This window comes from Acanthochromis polyacanthus, chromosome 20 (assembly GCF_021347895.1).
Source record: "Acanthochromis polyacanthus isolate Apoly-LR-REF ecotype Palm Island chromosome 20, KAUST_Apoly_ChrSc, whole genome shotgun sequence".
Lineage (NCBI taxonomy): Eukaryota > Metazoa > Chordata > Actinopteri > Pomacentridae > Acanthochromis > Acanthochromis polyacanthus.
In genome coordinates this window covers 30,450,363-30,468,590 of record NC_067132.1, presented here as the reverse complement: position 1 = coordinate 30,468,590, position 18,228 = coordinate 30,450,363, and the positions used below count along the sequence as shown (strand labels likewise).

Here is an 18,228-nt window from a genome sequence, read left to right as displayed (position 1 = left end):
TTGCGACTTTTTGTGTAATGTTTTTGTTTTTGGTGTCATTATTGATTTTTTGTATCATTTATGTGTCATTTTCAGCATCTTTTGTGACCGTATTAATGTTCTCTTTTCTGTTAATTTTGGGTTATCTTTAGGGTCATTTGTAAGCAACATTTTTGATGTCCTTTTCTGTCATTCATAAGTGTGTCGTCACTGCCTTATCACAGGAGACAATTTTGCTGAGTCTGCTTCTTTTCATGGTTGTTTCGTTTCCATGAAGGCTGCCAGGACTTTAGATTGGAAACTTAGAAACTCTATGTCCAGCGAAACTCAAAATTCCCCATAAAGTCTGAATAATTGTGAACTTTCGCTAATCGAACCAAAACTCTCAAACCAAACCGAGTGGCGACTCACCAGCCTCATGGCAGGATCCTTCTTGCTCTGTGGTCGTCACGGTGCCAGAGTAGTCGGACAGGATGGCTCCGGTGGATACGTAGAACCAGGCGTTCAGGGAACCAACCGATCGACCGAACCAAGAGCAGAGCGGAGACAGGGTCCCCCGGGCGGACCACAGCCGGAGGCCCAAGCCACCGGAGCAGCAGAGACCGCCGCCGCGACCCACCTCCTCCTGACGCCAGCCCCTCCAGGGAGCATGGGCGGCAGAAACTCCTGAGTTCAAGCTGGAGACGAGCTTCAGGTCCTCAGACATCTGCAGAAGCTTCAATAATCCACCAGGAAGGAACTCTCAGGGGTTTCAGAAAGCCTCAACAAACTCCAGCGTCCATCGACGGGCTTTCATTGGCTGCCTTACGTCTCCCATGATGCTCGGCGGGTCGGTATCCAACACCCAAGAATGCGCATGAAAAATATCCTCATGACCAAACTCTGCTGACGACCCAGAAACAGGAGGAGAAGAGCGCCGTCTGTAATCATCCAATCAGAGCAGCAGATTCCAGCTTCCCACCGCAAACATCCCGAAGCTCCGATTGTCCGTGAACAACATCGGCTGCTTTCATATCTGATGCACTGGTAAAAAAATGAGCAGTTTTTATCTGTTTATCTGCAGCATTTTACTCTAATTTCCCAGATTTCTCCCTGCTTTGTTTCTCTGATGTCAGGAAATCAGAACATGGATTCATACAGAGAGACTTCCTGCTCTGATCTGTGGAAGAAAGATGCCAAAGATCTGCATTAGATTCCTCTTTTGTTCAAGTAAACAATTAAAAACTCGTTAATCGGCTCGTCGTCGGCTACAAGACCTGGACTCCAGCTTTGGAGCTTCGTTTCTTTTGCAGCCTTAAAGTCGAGTTTTCTCTGCAGTTTTAAAAGGATAAAAGCTCAGCGGAGGGTTCAGCAGAGGAGAGGAATCTAATTATTTCTCCTTTCTGTGGGTTCGGCGGAGCTTTAGAAGATCTGAAGTAACTAAATATCTGAAGAAGGAAAAGCTGCTTCAAAGACTCGCTTCCTCGTGTGGTCGTCGTTTCTCCTCAAAACATCAGCCTCAACCCTCTGCTGACGGAAATTCTACCAGTTTGAAGTCATTTGGGACATTTTTCTGGTTATTTTGGAAAAATCTTCAGTCAGTTTGGAGATTTGATGCAACTCTGGACATGGTTTAAAATCACTTTGGACAGAAAAGAAACCAACTGGATCAGTAAAATAAAAGCAGCCCGGCTCAGAAACAGAATGGAGCAGCAAGTTGTTGCAGAAACATTCAGCATGGTGACACATCTTTCTACTGATGATGAGCAGAAGTGAGAGGAAACATAGGGATAGAAGAACATCTACAGTATGAGGAGAAAACAGAGAGACACACCCAATCAGGAAAATCGAGATAAAATTACACAAACAGATAATGAAACGACAAAACAAGACAAAATGACAAAAAACAAGAACCAAAATGATAAAAACAGAGACACAAAATAAGAAAAACGAGACACAAAATGACAAAAAGAAGATAATAAAAATGACAAAACCAAGACACAAAATAAGAAAAATTAGACATAAATGACAAAACCGAGACACAAAATCAGAAAAACAAGGACATAAAATGGCAAAAATTTGACACAAAATGAAAAAAAGGATCACAAAATGGTAAATCAAGGCAACAACAACAACAAAACCGAGGCATAATATGACAAAAACGATACATAAAATAAGAAAAACGAGACATAAAATGACAGAAAACCAGACACAAAACTGAGACAACACGATGCAAGTAGACACAAAATGGAGATGTCAAGAGAGACTGAGAGGAAATCAAAACTACTGGATGAATAAAATAAAGTCAGCGTAGCTCAGAAACAGTGAACAGAGTAAACTGTTGGAGAAACATCTTCCTACTGGTGATGAACAGAGAGAGGTTGTAAAAGATGTAGCCTGTTAGATTGCAGGAACTTTTGGAAAAATAACTAATCAGAGTAATTTGAGTTTGTTTTTTTTCTTTCTCTCTTGTGATCTGTGTGGTTGGAGGTTGAACTGGTTCTACGCTAAAGTGACGATCAGCAGCAGAAGAACGTCAGCAGGTGTCAGACCTTCAGTCTTCTCTCCTCAAAGGGTTAAACTGGTTTTCTCTGTACCGGAAAAGTTGATCTGAACAGTCGGTCGCCTGCAGCTCTGTCACGGCTGGATTAGAAAAACAAACTCACCCTCTCCTGCTGCGGTGACGAGAAGATAAAGCCCGGATCGGACTGCTGAGGACGTTCCCTGCAGAAGCTCCTCTGCTGCCTGGAGAACGAGAGGAAGCTGCTACCTGTGGATCAGGACCGGATCAGGCTCTTCTGGAGCTCCCAGCCCGGACCATCCCGTCCAGATGAGCAGCAGGTCTGCAGAGGGAACCGGAGGACTTCTCCTCCCGGCAGCAGCAGCGGCTCTGAGCCCAGAATGTGGACTGACAGGAGGCTGCAGCGAGCGTCTGGAGCCTCTGCTGCTGCTGCTCCCACTGCACGACTGGAGCTCCAACGCAGTCTGTGAGGGAAATGTGTGTGTGTGAGGCAGAATGTGTGTGTGTGTGTGAGGCAGAGTGTGTGTGTGAGGCAGAGTGTATGTCGCGCTCAGGCTTGTTCGTTCAGCCTCATTCTTTTTCCTTCTCCCTTCAGTCAGCTTCCTTTTCTTTACTTTCCTACCAGCTCTATATGTGTGTGTGTGTGTGTGTGTGTGTGTGTGTGTGTGTGTGTGTGTGTGGTGTGTGTGTGTGTGTGTTTTAGCATTTGCTACATTGTGGGGACCAAATGTCTCCACAACTGTAGGAAATCCGAAAAACTATGTCACTTGTGGGGACCTCATTTCTGTCCCCACAAGTTTAAACCGTGTTTTCCTTGGCCATGTTGTTGTTACTGAAAAAGTAAAAGTGCAAAAACGTTTCTTTAGGGTTAGACATTGTTTTGGTCTGAGTTAGGGTTAGATATGAATGGGAGTCAATGGTAGATCCCCACAATGATAGGAAACCACAGTATGTGTGAGTGAGTGTGTGTGTGTGTTTGTGTGTGAGGGAGGAAGCCGCCTCCCCCTCTCTCCTCCCCTCTCTCCTCTCCTCACCCCTTTCTTTTACCCCCGTTTCCACGGCAGCCGTCCTCTGTTAAGGTCCGGTCTCCACACTGAGCTCCTCCGAGCCTCGCCAAATTAAAACCTCCTCCACCTCCTCCACCTCCTCCACCGTTTATCTCACTTTTCCTTTTCCTCCCCTCTTCCTCCCCCCCTCACCCCACACAGCCAGCGCTTCAATAAAAAGGCTCAGAGGCCCGTGGCATGTCGGTAATTGCCCTATTTGTAAAAATGCCAATAAAGTTCAGCAGACATAAGCAAGGGCAGCGGTTTGATGCCTTCAGGGGCCAGAACATTGGAGGAGGTTTTGTTTTTAATTGGCCTGGTGTGTTTGTGTGTCTTCTGTAGCTGCACATACCAGGCTGCTAATTAGTGCGGTTGTACCAGAAAGTAAAGCCGTGTTTAGTCATTTTTAGCCACTAGAGGGCAGAAAACATGTCTGACATCAGTAACGTGTTTCCACTGATGTTAATGCTAATAAGTAGAAACCAAAGGGAGTCAATGGTTCCAGCTCAGTCTGTGACACGGAGTAAAATACTCCTCCAAGTCTTTTCTTTGGATTTCAGCTCCAGATCCAAAAAAGATTCAAGATTTCTCATGTAACATTTGAGCACAAACAGTCGAGTGAAAACAATCAAAATAGGAAGTAAAAGCCTCCAAAACACTCCACAGAGCGGCTTCATTCCTGAACTGGAGGACATTTGGGCTTCAAAACGTTAGAAAAATTAACATTCTCTTTCACAGTTTTTTGCTCCATATTCAAAATGAATCGAAAATGATTCAGAATAACTAAAAATTTGAACAAAACGACTGAAATTTGACCCAGACGACTCAGAAATGGTCTAAAACGTTCAAATACATGCAGTATGTAGTAAAACATGCTTTAATTTGTACCAGAAGAATTTACAGACACAACTACAGAGTTCACATCGACAAAGTTAATGCTCATTATTACTTAAAATACGGACAAACTTAACTCAGAAACTGTCCAAAATGAATCTGGACCATTGCTGATTCATTTTGAAATCAAAATAATCCAAAATTTGGACCAGCTGACTGAAATGTGCCCAAAACGAATTAAAAAATGATTCAGAATTACTAAAAATTTGGACAAAATAACTTATACATGCCCAAAATAACTCATAAATTGCCCAAAATGAATCAAGAATGACAAAAAATTCGGACAAAATTAATCAGAATTTTGACAAAATAGCTCCAGTTTGACCGAAATGACTCAGAAACTGTCCAAAGCAAATCAAAAATAGACCAGAGTGACTAAAAATTTGGACAAATTGATTCAAAATCAAAACAAAATAACTCAAACTTGGCTCAGAAACCGTCCAAAATAAATCTGGAACGGCTTTGACTAATTTTGGAATCAAAATGATGAAACATTTGGATAAAGTAATTCAAAGTTGACCTAAATGACTCAGAAACTGTCTAAAATTACTCAAAAATGTTCCAGAATGACTAAAAAATCTGGACAGAATGACTCAAATTTGACTCTAAATCGCTCCAGAATCCCCAAAATTGGCTAAAAATGATTCCAAATGAGTTGAAAAGGACTCAAAAACTGTTGAAAAGGACTTGTCCAAAGTGTCCAAAGACGGTTAAACGCTGTCCATGGTCACTCTAAACTTTTAATGATCTCAATAATTGGAATCGGAATATATTTCTTTGACCAGAAATCTACATGACAATGTGACAGCAAAGATTTACAAGAAATGCAAGTAAGAAATAATCCTGTAGAATAAAGAAACAAGAGATAACTTTAAGAGACATGAAGTCTTTCTAATGGGACGGTGGACTAAAACGTAGGAACCCGAGTTTTGTTCAGACTTTCTGGAAGAACCGGCAGCGCTTCACATCCTCTAATTACCATTTAAACCTCCCGGCTGTGCAGCGAGCTCGTCTCTGCAGCGTTTTGGCCTTCGATCACTGAGCAGCTTTCTCGTTAACGTTACCCACTGGTCTGAGGCGCCATGTTGCAGCCCGCCACGTGTTACAGCCTCCTCGTTAGCCGCGGCCAATTATCTGAGGTCGCTCGTTAGGGGCAGCTACAAACTGTCAGGTTTGTTAAAGCACTAAAACACCGTCTGAGAAGCTGCTGAGTCTCACCGTCACACTTCCTCAAGTTCTGTTTTATGGGGCTTCATTTGTATTCCCAGAGACAAGAAAGACGGCGAGGCTTAAAGCGGTGGAATAATTCATAGGAATACCTGCATTCATTTGCATTGGCAGAATTTACACACAGAAGAGTCACATGTTTTATTATTACTGCCTTAGAGACTGTCCAAAGTGAGTCAAAAATGATTGAGAATGACTAAAATCTGGACAAATTGATTCAAAATGAGTCAGAAATGGCCTAAAATGTATCAAAAATAGTCCTGAATGACTCAAAATCTGGATAAAATGATTGAAAATGAGTCAAAAATAGTCTAAAATGTATCAAAATAGTCCTGAATGACTCAAAATCTGGATGGATTGATTCAAAATGTGGGCAGCATGACTCAAATGAGGCCAGAATGAATCAAAAAAGAAAAAGAATCGGTCAAAATTTGGCCAAAATAACTCAAATTTGTCCCAAATGAGTCAGAAACTGTCTAAAATGTTGATATATGTGCTGTATGTAGGAATACATGCTTTTATTTACACATCTATGACATTAATGCACATTTGCATCCACCTTCTCCACGGTTCCTGGGTCATTTTCCACTTAAATCGTGAGTGTTTTAATGTGGAATGTCTGACAGGTCTCAGTCAGGCTGTTTAATCCACCAGAGATACAGAAGTGTTGTTGCAGCACCCCCTGGTGGTCAATGATGATAACTACAGGACAGCAGTGGAGGAGAGAGGAACGAAAGAGCAATCAAGAAAAACAACAAATTTAGGAAAAATGCGTCAAAATTTTGACAAAATGACTCAGAAACTCTCCAAAGTGAACTAAAAATCATTCAGAATGAGGAAAAAATTGGAAAAAATAACTCAAACTTGCCCAAAATGACTCAGAAACAGTCTAAAATTGATCAAAAGTAGTCCTTGAATGACTAAAAATCCAAACAAATCGACTCCAAATTTGGACATAAAGGTGCCCAAAATTAATCAAAATTTTTTCAAAATGACTAAAAATCTGGACAAAATTCATCAAACTTTGGACAAAATAACTCAAATGTGCTCAAAATGACTCAGAAATTGTCCAGAAGGAATCAAGAAGGTCAACAAATCTGGACGGAATGAGTCAAAAGTTTGAAAAAATAGCTCCAGTTTTCTGCAAATTACTCAAAACTGTCCAAGATTCATCAAAAAAAAAATGTTACAGAACAACAACAAAAACTGAACAAAATCCCTCAAACTTGACCCAGAAGCTGACAGAAGGATGGAAATGAGCAAGAACAAGTTAAAGTTGCTCAATATTAATTAAAATTGCTCTGTACTGAAAATCGATTAACGTTGCTCTATATTAGCTAAAGTTGCTCCTTATTAGTAAAAGTTGCTCTGTCTTCGTTAAAGTTGCTCTATTTTAATTAAAGTTGCTCTAAAAGAGGTATATTAACTGTACTGTAAATGCAAACACCTTCCGTTGAACTTAGAAGTGGACATTATTTATAAATACATCAATATACACCACCTGTCAAAAGTTTTAGGACATTTTCCCATTCATTTGAATGAGAAAGCGTCCTAAAACTTTTGACAGTAGGTGTAAGTATTAGTTTGTTGCTAAATTATCTGCAGTCACACAGCATCATGTGATCAAACATTGTGGAAAAACAATATTTATAAAAATACAGATTATTAATGTGGTTTTTATGTACCTTTTTAAACTTTTAATTAATACGTTCTGTGAAAGTTTTCTTATGTCATTTAACAAAACTGGGAAAACAAAAAAAACATCTACTTCCAGATACATCGTTTTTATTTTAACGGAAAATATCTGTAAAATAATTTTAAAAAATGATTTTTTTGATTTATTTTTTTGCTGGTTGCAAACAAAACTGTGAAAATCTGTAAAATAACAGTAAATTAGCATTTAGAACTGTTTAAAAAAAACTCGTCCAGTCACTGTTCGGCGGCACAAATCCCCTAAAATGAACCAGAACGTGTGGAACGAGTCGCAGTGGAGCTTGGGTTGAACAGAAGTGGTGTTTGGTAACCATGGCGACGCTGCGTGACTCTGCTGAACGCTGCAGATGGAGAACGGACGTGCAGACATGAGCCCAGCGCTTTAGCCTCTCCATGTAATCCGCTGCACAAACAGAAGTGCTGGGAAATCAGCTCTGACACACAGCAGAGCTTAACGGCCTGTTGACGGCTGGAACCTTTTCAGTCTGCCTTTGTGAGCACAGAGAGGTGAGCTTAACCAAACCCTCCGTCTATTGTTCCACGCCCCGAAGCCCAAAACCCACAGGCTGCTATGAAAGGTACCGATTTTTAAATGTCACCCAAATGACACCTCATTGCTGGGTCAGTCAGGACAGAAAAGTGGCCTAGCTGACCTTTATCCTACATTTAAAATTTGCCAAAAGTTACATTTTTGCTGAACCAGATTCCATAAAAAGCATATTTTGCACTCTTTGGTGCAACTGTGAAGCCGTTATTGACTCGGACAGTAATGCAACAAACATTCAGGGACGTTTCTGATGAACTAACAACCTGAAGATATCGAACAAAAACTTAGTCTGCATTTAATTCACTGTTTCAGAGCAAAGAGGCCGTCAGAAGGTCATGCTGTGAGACTGAAACTGAAGAGAATCCTTCTGAAATGGTTTCCAGTCAGGAGAGTTGGAACTAGAAAAGCACTAAGAAACAGCAGTACTCTGTGGTCATTTTGTGTCTTTGTGTGGTCATTTTGTGTCATTTTGTGGTCATTTTGTGTCTTTGTGGTCATTTTGTGGTCATTTTGTGTCATTTTGTGTCTTTTTATTGTCATTTTGTGTCTTTCTGTGGTCATTTTGTGTCTTTTTGTGGTCATTTTGTGTCTTTTTGTTGTCATTTTATGCCTCTTTGTGGTCATTTTGTCTTTCTGTAGTCATTTTGTGTCTTTTTGTTGTCATTTTATGCCTCTTTGTGGTCATTTTGTCTTTCTGTAGTCATTTTGTGTCTTTTTGTTGTCATTTTATGCCTCTTTGTGGTCATTTTGTCTTTCTGTAGTCATTTTGTGTCTTTTTGTTGTCATTTTATGCCTCTTTGTGGTCATTTTGTCTTTCTGTAGTCATTTTGTGTCTTTTTATGGCCATTTTCTGTCTTTTGTGGTTATTTTGTGTTGTTTTATGGTAATTTTGTGTCTTTCTGGTCATTTTGAGTCTTTTTATGGTCAAACTGTGTCTCTTTGTGGTCATTTTGTGTCTTTTTGTGGTCATTTTTTAACTTTTCCATCCACCCATTTAACAGAGACAGCACTCAGAGACTTTTAAAGAAGCTTTTATTTGTCAGCCAGTAGAGATGTGCTCACAAGTACAAAAATCACAGCTTGAAAACAACAAACTCACTAAAACACAGTACAAAAAGGGAAACAGTCTGTTGTCGTGCATTCACGGCGCCTGCTGCATGAACTGAAGAGTTATTTTAACCAAAAATATTCAGTTCTCTGCAGTCCTGAAACAAGACAAGGTTTGGAGAAGTTTAGGCACTTTATCTGGTCGTTTTGTGTTTATTTTTAGTCCTTTTGCATCTTTTTGTGGTCATTTTGTGTCTCTTTTTGGTAATTTCATGTCTTTTTGTGGTCATCTTGTGCTTATTTGTAAGAATGTTTCGTTTCTTTGCAGTTGTTTTGTCTCCTTTGTGTCTGCAGTCACTGTCCTGTAAGGTGTTAAAATGAAAAGTCCTAAATTCAGAGCACATGACTCTCTAAATAAAAGGTTCTGTTACTAGAGTTAAGAAGTTTATCTTGAACGATGACACATTTAGTCACTAACAGATGACAGAAAGCGAGACAATGTTCAGGATTTTAAGGACACTTTCACTTTGAACCAACTAGTTGATTCATTCTTCAAATGTTCTATTAGTAGATTAAAGAGCAGACACAAAAGAAAACTAGGCCGAGGTCTTCTTTAAGATTTCTAATTAACACCAGTTCTACTGTCCAAAACCTGCTGTCTATTCTTTTTGTGGTCATTTTGTGTCTTTTTATGGTCTTTTTGAGTCTTTTGTCATAATTTCATCCCTTTTGTGGTCATTTTGTGGTCATTCTGTATCTTTTTGTAATAATTTTACATCGCTTGATGGTAATTTTGTGTGCTTTTGTGCTCATTTTGAGTCTTTCTGTGGTCATTTTGTGTGCTTTTGTGCTTATTTTGAGTCTTTCTGTGGTAATTTTGTGTGCTTTTGTGCTCATTTTGAGTCTTTCTGTGGTCATTTTGTGTGCTTTTGTGCTCATTTTGAGTCTTTCTGTGGTCATTTTGTGTATGTTTCTGGTAATTTTTAAAAATATATATTAATAAATAAATTTAATTTTACTCTTCTAAAAACGTTACAGGAGCTAAAGGTCTCCCAAAGCTGCTGAGAGCTAAGAGGGTTTCTGAAGAGACGGTCGTCAAATCAAAATATTTTTGTGGTCTAAATGCTTCAGAGTTCTCCCAGCTTCAGTCGTTGATCTCGTCCTCCTCGTCATCGAAGTTCTCCTCGCCGTCGTTGGCCGTGGCGTCCTGGTACTGCTGGTACTCGGACACCAGGTCGTTCATGTTGCTCTCCGCCTCCGTGAACTCCATCTCGTCCATGCCCTCGCCCGTGAACCAGTGCAGGAAGGCCTTTCGTCGGAACATGGCCGAGAACTGCTCCGAGATCCGCTTGAACAGCTCCTGGATGGCCGTGCTGTTGCCGATGAAGGTGGCGGCCATCTTGAGCCCCCGCGGCGCGATGTCGCAGACGGCCACCTTCACGTTGTTGGGGATCCACTCCACGAAGTAGCTGCTGTTCTTGTTCTGGACGTTCAGCATCTGCTCGTCCACCTCCTTCATGGACATGGGTCCGCGGAAGACGGTGGCGACGGTCAGGTAGCGTCCGTGGCGCGGGTCGCAGGCCGCCATCATGTTCCTGGCGTCGAACATCTGCTGGGTGAGCTCCGGGACGGTGAGCGCCCGGTACTGCTGGCTGCCCCTGGCCGTCAGCGGAGCGAAGCCCGGCATGAAGAAGTGCAGCCTGGGGAAGGGCACCATGTTGACGGCCAGCTTGCGGAGATCGGCGTTGAGCTGTCCGGGGAAGCGCAGCGAGGTGGTGACGCCGCTCATGGTGGCCGACACCAGGTGGTTGAGGTCGCCGTAGGTCGGCGTCGTCAGCTTCAGAGTGCGGAAGCAGATGTCGTAGAGGGCCTCGTTGTCGATGCAGTAGGTCTCGTCGGTGTTTTCGACCAGCTGGTGGACCGACAGCGTGGCGTTGTAGGGCTCCACCACGGTGTCCGACACCTGGAAACCAAAGGAAGGACGTGAAGTCTCAGAAATAAGAGCTGAAAACGGACTCTGCTGATTGGCTCCTGGTACCTTGGGTGAGGGCATGACGCTGAAGGTGTTCATGATGCGGTCGGGGTACTCCTCCCGGATCTTACTGATCAGCAGGGTGCCCATACCGGAGCCGGTGCCCCCGCCCAGGGAGTGAGTCAGCTGGAAACCCTGCCGTGAAGAGGAGGCGTTGGAAATAGTTAGCATTAGTTCTGCAGGTGTTTAGTGTTGACCTGATGGTGGCGCTAGAGGACAAGTTAAGAAATCACTCAATTATTGATTGCTTTTGGTGTTTATTTTGAGTCTTTGTAGGGTATTTTTGTATCTTTTTGGTGACATTTTTTCACCGATAATTCTTCTTGTGGTTATTTTGACTTTCTGTAGACATTTTGTGTCTCATTGTATTCTTTGTTTTGTTAGTTTTGTGTCTCTTGGGGGTCATTTTTTTCTGTTTGTGATCATTTTCTGTCTCTTTGTAAGAATTTTTGGTGTCTTTGTACTTATTTTGACTGTTTTCCATCATTTTCTGTCTCTCTGTGGTTGTTTTTTGTCTCTTATTGGTCACCTTTTCTCTATTTTTTTGTGATCACTTTGACTTCCTATAGTCATTTTTTGTCTCTTTGTGGTTGTTTTGTGTCTCTTTGTGGTTGTTTTGCGTCTTTTTGTGGTCGTTTTGTGTCTCTGTGGTTGTTTTGTGTCTTTTTGTAGTCATTTTGTGTCTCTTTGTGGTTTTGTGTCTTTTTGTGGTTGTTTTGTGTCTCTTTGTGGTTGTTTTGTGTCTCTGTGGTCGTTTTGTGTCTCTCTGTGGTTGTTTTGTTTCTTTTTGTAGTCATTTTGTGTCTCTTTGTGGTTGTTTTGTGTCTCTGTGGTCGTTTTGTGTCTCTCTGTGGTTGTTTTATTTCTTTTTGTAGTCATTTTGTGTCTCTTTGTGGTTGTTTTGTGTCTCTCTGTAGTTGTTTTGTGTCTCTTTGTGGTTCTTTTGTGTCTCTTTGTGGTTGTTTTTTGTCTCTTTGTGGTTGTTTTGTGTCTCTGTGGTCGTTTTTATGTCTCTTTGTTGTTGTTTTTTGTCTATTTCTGGTCACTTGTTTCTCTCTTCGGTCATATTAACTTTCTGTAGACATTTGGTGCCGCCCTGTGGTCAGTTTTAGTGATTTTTGTAGTCAGACGAGTTGATGACTCCAGGCTTCATCCTGTGGGGACTTTATGGTAAAAAGTCTTAATAAATCATCACAAATGTTAGTTAAGGAATGGCTCCAGATACAAACAGAAGGAACATGGTGGATGTGTTTACCTGGAGACAGTCGCAGTGTTCGCACTCCTTCCTCACCACGTCCAGCACCGAGTCCACAAGCTCCGCCCCCTCGGTGTAATGGCCTTTAGCCCAGTTGTTGCCGGCACCTGTCTGCCCTGCAGGCCACCAATCAGAACAAGCATGAGTGAAATGTAATCACGGGGCAGACGGGAACGCCGCGCTGCTGCCTCCGCTTCACGTCGTGTTTACAAGAGAGACAGAGTGGATAAAACAAACGCCGCCGTGGTTCCAGTCTGTTTACTGTACAGATCTGACACTGGAACGTCTCAGCTGCTGCACGTCTGTCCTCTGTGGACACAAACAGCAGCAGAGCAGGTTATAGAGCAGAATCACAGTTTGTAGGCTCCAGTTTTAGCTTTACTGTCTCAGCTCTGTGCTGACAACAAGATAGAGGGGCACAAAGTGTGTATTTGTGGTCATTTTGCTTCTCTTTGTGCTAGTTTTCTGTTGGTTTGTGGTCATTTTGTGTCTTTGTGTGCTACTTTAGTGTCACTTTGTGTTCTGTTTGTGTCTCTGGACATTTTGTGTCTTCTGTGGTAGTTTTACATCTGTTTATGGTCTTTTCTGTGTCTCTTTGTACTAGTTGTGTGTCTTTTTGTAGCTATTTTTGGTCATTTTGTGTTGATTTGTGGTCACTGTGTGTCTCTATGTGCTCCTTTAGTGTCACTTTGTGGTCAGTTTGTGTCCGTCTGAACAAAAAGACAGTCCTATGTCCTCTCCTTCTTCATGTTTCCGTGGAGCTGCAGGACTTTTTTACGTTGTGGTGAAAGAAGTCGCAGAAGAAGAAGAACAACCCGCTAACTGAATGCTAAGCAAAGCAAAATCCAAACTTTAGTTACCAAAGATGAAGTTGTCCGGTCTGAAAAGTTGTCCGAAGGCTCCCGAGCGAACGCTGTCCATGGTTCCTGGTTCCAGGTCCACCAGCACGGCCCGGGGGACGTATTTATGCGCTGCGCCAACAGAGGACAGTTTTCAGGGCGGCGCACCAACACTTAAAGACAAACTGAGACTGTACCTACAGGACGCCTCGTTGTAGTAGACGTTGACCCGGTCCAGCTGCAGAGACGAGTCGCCGACGTAGCTCCCAGCCGGGTCGATACCGTGCTCATCACTGATCACCTCCCAGAACTGGAGAGGAAGAGGAAGAAGAAGAAGAAGAATGATGCATTCACTGACTCTCCACCAGCTGGGAATGAGGACTAAATCTGTCCCTGCTTCATCTGTGCTCACTTTCTGTTTTTTTTGGATGTTTCTAGTCTTATGGTGTGTCTTTGTGGTAATATTGTGTCCGTTTGTAGTAATTTTATGTTTCTTTTTGTGTGTCTTTGTGGTACTTTTGTGTATCTGCACCAGTTTAGTGTCTCTTCTTGTACTGATTCTGTGTCTTTTGTGGTCATTTTGTGCGTCCGTGTCGTATTTTTGTACCACTTTATAGTAACTTTGTGTCTCTGTTTGTCTCTTTGTGTTCATTTTGTGTCCATTTCTAGTATTGTAGTGTCCTTGTGTGGCTTTATAGTGTGTCTTTACAGTAATTTTGTGTTTCCTTTGTGTCTCTTTGGCGTGTTTGTGTGAATTTCTCGCGTCTCTTTTCAGGTTTCACTTTCGTCTCTGACAGAAACCCACACTGGAATAGTTGTGTGATTGTTCAGAGTGTGTGTGTGTGTGTGTGTGTGTGTGTGTGTGTGTGTGTGTGTGTGTGTGTGTGTGTGTGTGTGTGTGTGTGTGTGTGTGTTCTCCCAGATTCCTTGGACAGTGAGTCGGCAGCTCACATGGCTTCACTCCTCCTCACCACATTCACTGCTCTCACTATAAACGCACAACTGCACAACTCCTGACCCACTGGACAGCTTGTGTATCGACACACTTCACTTTGTGGTCAGTTTGTGTGTTTTTGTAATGAGTTTGTGTGGTTTTGTGTTTCTTCGCAGTCATATTGTGTCTCTCTGTGGTCATTTCTGTTACTTTGTAGTACGTTTTGTGTATCTTTGTGTCCTTTGTTGGTCATTTTGTATCATTTTTTTGTCACTTCATGTTACTTTGTAGTCATTTTGTACATCTTTTTGTGTTGCTTTGTGGTTTTTTTCTGTGTGTTTCTGGTTGACTTATGTCTATTTGTGTCTGTCCGTGGTCAATTTGTGTTTTTTGTGTCACTTTCTGTCTTTGTAGTACATTTGTGTATCTTTGTGGTTAATTTTTTTCCATTTTCTGTTACTTTACGTTAGTTTGTAGTCAGTTTTGTCTCCGTTTGTGGTAGTTTTGTGTGTCCTTGTGTCTTTCAGTGATCGTTTTGTGTTTCCTTGTTGTAATTTTGTGGTCATTTTGTGTCTTTTTGTGTCATTTTATGTTACTTTGTTGTCATTTTGTGTCTCTAGGTGATGATTTTGTGTGTTTTTGTTTCATTTTGTGATCAATTTGTGTCATTTTGTGCTACTTTGTAGCACTGTTTGTCTCTGTTTTCAGTAGTTTTGTGTATCATTGTGTCTTTTGGTGCCCCTTTGTGTATCTTTTGTGTAATTTTCTGTCACTTTATGTTACTTTGTAGTACTTTTTGTCTCTGTTTTTAGTAGTTTTGTGTATCCTTGTGCCTTTTTGTGTCCCTTCATGGTGAATTTGTGTCATTTTGTCTGTCTTTGTGGTTGTTTTGTATCTTCTAATAGTTACTTTGTGTCTCTTTGTAGTATGTTTGTGTATCTCTGTGGTCATTTTGCGTCTTTTCTGGGTCAATTTCTGTTACTTTGTTGTAATTTTGTACCTCTTTGTGATGGTTTTGTGTCTTTATGTTTCACTTTGTGGCCAAATTGCAAATTTTACATCAATTTTTTTGTCATTCTGTTTCTTTTCGTGCCCCTTTGTGTCACTTTCTGTCTCTCTGTAATAACTTTGTGTGTCTTTCTAGTCATATTGCATCACTTCATGTCTTTTTGTTGTCATTTTTCATCTTTTTTTCTGTTTCACTTTGTGTCTTTTTGTTTTGTGTCTCTATTTGTGGTCATTTTGTAAATAATCTCCTTCTTGGACACCTGCAACATGTCTGTTTCTCCAAAGTGAAATATTAAAATATTCGCATCATTTCCATAAAAGTCTGTGAAGTTTTTTTTAAAGGCTGAAGCAGCAGAGGAAAGTTAGAATAATAATAATAATAATAATAATAATAATAATAATAATAATCCGGACATACCTTCGTCCCGATCTGGTTCCCGCACTGTCCCGCCTGGATGTGAACGATTTCCCGCATCCTGACCTCCGGTGTGTCCGTCCTCCTGTCGGTGCTGCTCGGTCTCTGTGTCCGTCCTGCTGTCGGTGCTGCTCGGTCTCTGTGTCCGTCCTCCTGTCGGTGCTGCTCGGTCTCTGTGTCCGTCCTCCTGTCGGTGCTACTCGGTCCCGCTGTCCGTCCTCCTGTCGGTGCTGCTCGGTCCCGCTGTCCGTCCTCCGGTGCTGCTCTCCGGTGCGCGTCTGTTCAGCGGGAGCGCGCCGCCTGCTTCTTGTCCTCTCGTCGAGCGCGTCCCCGCGGCCCCGCCCTGCTGGGAGGCCCCCGGTCAGCCTTCAGCTCCTGTACTGGGTTTACTGGGTTTACTGGGTTTACTGGTCCCAGCTGGAGCCGCTGGCCCCCTATTGGACTCACACTGGTAAGACGAACACATAGCAGCACGGGGATGTGAATAAAGAGGTAAAAAAAAAAAGGTTTAAAAACCCCAAATAATCCCCAAATGTTCTGTAAAATACCGAAAAATAATCATGTCATGAGAGCACAGGAGTTTTCCAGCATTAAAATGCTCCTTCCAATTTTAATTCCAGCTGAAGTCACCAAAATATACACGGACCAAATGTTCAATGAAGCATATTTACAGAAGTTAAAACAGTGACCAGAGTGTAATGTGTCTCAGTGGTTGTTATCAATTTGGTTGTGTCTACAGATACGGACCGTACCCGTAGCCTGTGGCCTGCGGATACGGCACTTTCCCTTATCATAAATATTAATGAGACGTACATGAATATTAATGAGCCGGCTGATGAACGCGCTTTGTGATTGGCTGGTAATCCGACGCACATAAATATTAATGAGCCGTCTTGGTAATCCGAGTGATGAAGGCGCTTCCGTGATTCGAGGTGAATCTGCGTGCCGAGCCTGTCATCTCAGTCATCTGCTGTTCTCTTTTCTATCATGCATAATGTCTTATAAATATCATTATCTGACTTTTTCACTGACAGCGATTTGGGGGTTGAAATCAGCACTACTATTAAAAATAGCAAAACTTTTTATTCACGTGACCCTGTTCTAATAAAGCACAAACAGCAAACAAAACAAATGGCGGAACTAACAGCCAGCAAACGAAAAGTATTTTTTACCTTCAAAAGTAGCGACAGACTATTACATATTAACAACCTAAACAAAACCCTGACGTATTTTCTGCGTCTGTCAACACAGACACTGTCACAGTCACTTTAATGTTAGCGGACTCTGTTGAATGGCTAAGTTACATCACCACAAACAAATCTCACAATATCACAGTAAATCGAGTTTGTGGTTTTTTTTAATTCATGCCGAATTAAAGAGCTGCTCCTCACCATTCACGAGTGTTTGTTTCATATTCGACATCCTTAACTTTATCTTGTAAATTAGCGTCCGAAATTAAATGGGAACATTTGCAATGGAGTTCGTCAGCCGCTTCCACCACTGAACGCGGTAAACTAATTAATATGAACTGGACTTCAAACAATTTAGACACGGTGTCTAAAAGCGTAAAAACTGCAATGTCTAAAGTGTGAGAGGAGACGGTGTATTTTTGGTTAAATTACACAATGTTCGCCGTCAAAGTCATTCATATAAACTGCCTGTAATGTGCAGCAAATAGTAGTTAACCGGCGCCAGCTCTTCAGTGACCTTAACGGTCCGTACCTCTAGTACAACCTATGAATTTTATATCCATGTTTTGTGTTTCTTTGTGGTTGTTTCATATCTTTTAATTGTCCTTTCACATTCATTAACTTCTTCTACTGGGTTTACTGTTCCTACTTCTGCTCATTTTGTGGTAATTTTATGTATCTTTGTCATCATTTTGTCTCTTAGTGGTCTTTTTACGTTATTTTTGACATTTTTTGGAAATTTTTTCACTTTTTGGTAAGTAATTGTGTCCTTGTTGTCATTTTGTTGTCATTTTGTGTTTATTTGTGGTCCTTCTCTATGCATTTGTGGTTAAATTCTGTGTATTTGTGGATGTTTTGTGTGTATTTGTGGACTTTTTTGTCTCATTTTGGTCATTTTGTGTGTATTTGTTGACATTCTCTGTGTATTTAAGAACATTTTGAGTTGGTATCTTTTAGTTAAACACCTGCAGTGTGTTTCCTGCAGGCAGTGAGACTTTCTCCTCCAGATATTTGGTGATTTTCAGAGCGAGTCAGCCAAACTAAGCTAAACTTAGTGACTGAACAGGCGAGGGAGGACGGCTGGAGGGGATTTCTCTGTCGGGGAACACGTGCCAGACATTCCCTCGGAGGGACCATGATGATGATGATGATGATGATGATGGTGATGATGATGAAGCCTGGGTCAGCTGCTGCTGGCCTCAGCAGTGTCGGTTTACAGCCAGTGTGAGCTGTTCAACAGGAATGTGTCGCCGTGCTGCTCGTCTTCATCAGCTGATCCTGAGCTGAAGTCACTTTGTAGAGAAAAAAATACACAAATCCATGAAAAAACGTAAAAGATGGAGTTAGAAGCTGATAATAGTCCAGCAGATGGAGCCACAAACACACACATATACATATACACCCCCTGTCAAAAGCTTTGAGACGGGTTCTAATTTATTTGAATGAGAAAGCGTCCTAAAACTTTTGACAGGGGGTGTCTCATTCTGGCCATTTTGTGGTAATCTGATGTCATCATTTTGTGGTAATCTGATGTCATCATTTTGTGCCTCTTTTTTGGTAATTTTGTGTGTCAACTTTTAGAGGTCGTCCTCAGGACTCTAC

At 41.7% G+C, this 18,228-nt stretch overlaps 1 protein-coding gene and 1 long non-coding RNA gene across 2 annotated transcripts; both read right to left on the bottom strand.

Annotated features, from left to right (window-relative positions):
• Positions 1-986: 986 nt before the first annotated feature.
• LOC127531328 (uncharacterized) lies at positions 987-3,122 on the bottom strand. Its single transcript, XR_007938395.1, has 3 exons — positions 2,625-3,122; positions 1,236-1,288; positions 987-1,138 (listed from the first exon to the last, which is right to left on the bottom strand). It is a non-coding gene; the product is annotated as an uncharacterized LOC127531328 (long non-coding RNA).
• A 5,799-nt stretch (positions 3,123-8,921) lies between these two features.
• tubb6 (tubulin, beta 6 class V) lies at positions 8,922-15,779 on the bottom strand. The gene is made up of 6 exons (XM_022206683.2): positions 15,440-15,779; positions 13,281-13,389; positions 13,101-13,211; positions 12,241-12,356; positions 10,992-11,120; positions 8,922-10,916 (listed from the first exon to the last, which is right to left on the bottom strand). Exons 1-6 carry the CDS (start codon positions 15,494-15,496, stop codon positions 10,098-10,100), a joined length of 1,341 nt encoding a protein of 446 aa, XP_022062375.1. The 5' UTR covers positions 15,497-15,779; the 3' UTR covers positions 8,922-10,097.
• Positions 15,780-18,228: the final 2,449 nt, after the last annotated feature.

What these genes read in the sequence shown, in the direction of transcription:
- tubb6 (XM_022206683.2), bottom strand. Translation starts at nt 15,496, where the DNA reads ATGCGGGAAATCGTTCACATCCAGGCGGGACAGTGCGGGAACCAGATC. An exon ending in GGAACCAGATCGGGACGAAG is followed by an intron (nt 13,390 to 15,439) that starts GTATGTCCGGAT and finishes CTTCCTCTCCAG; the next exon opens with TTCTGGGAGGTGATCAGTGA. An exon ending in CTACTACAACGAGGCGTCCT is followed by an intron (nt 13,212 to 13,280) that starts GTAGGTACAGTC and finishes CTGTTGGCGCAG; the next exon opens with CGCATAAATACGTCCCCCGG.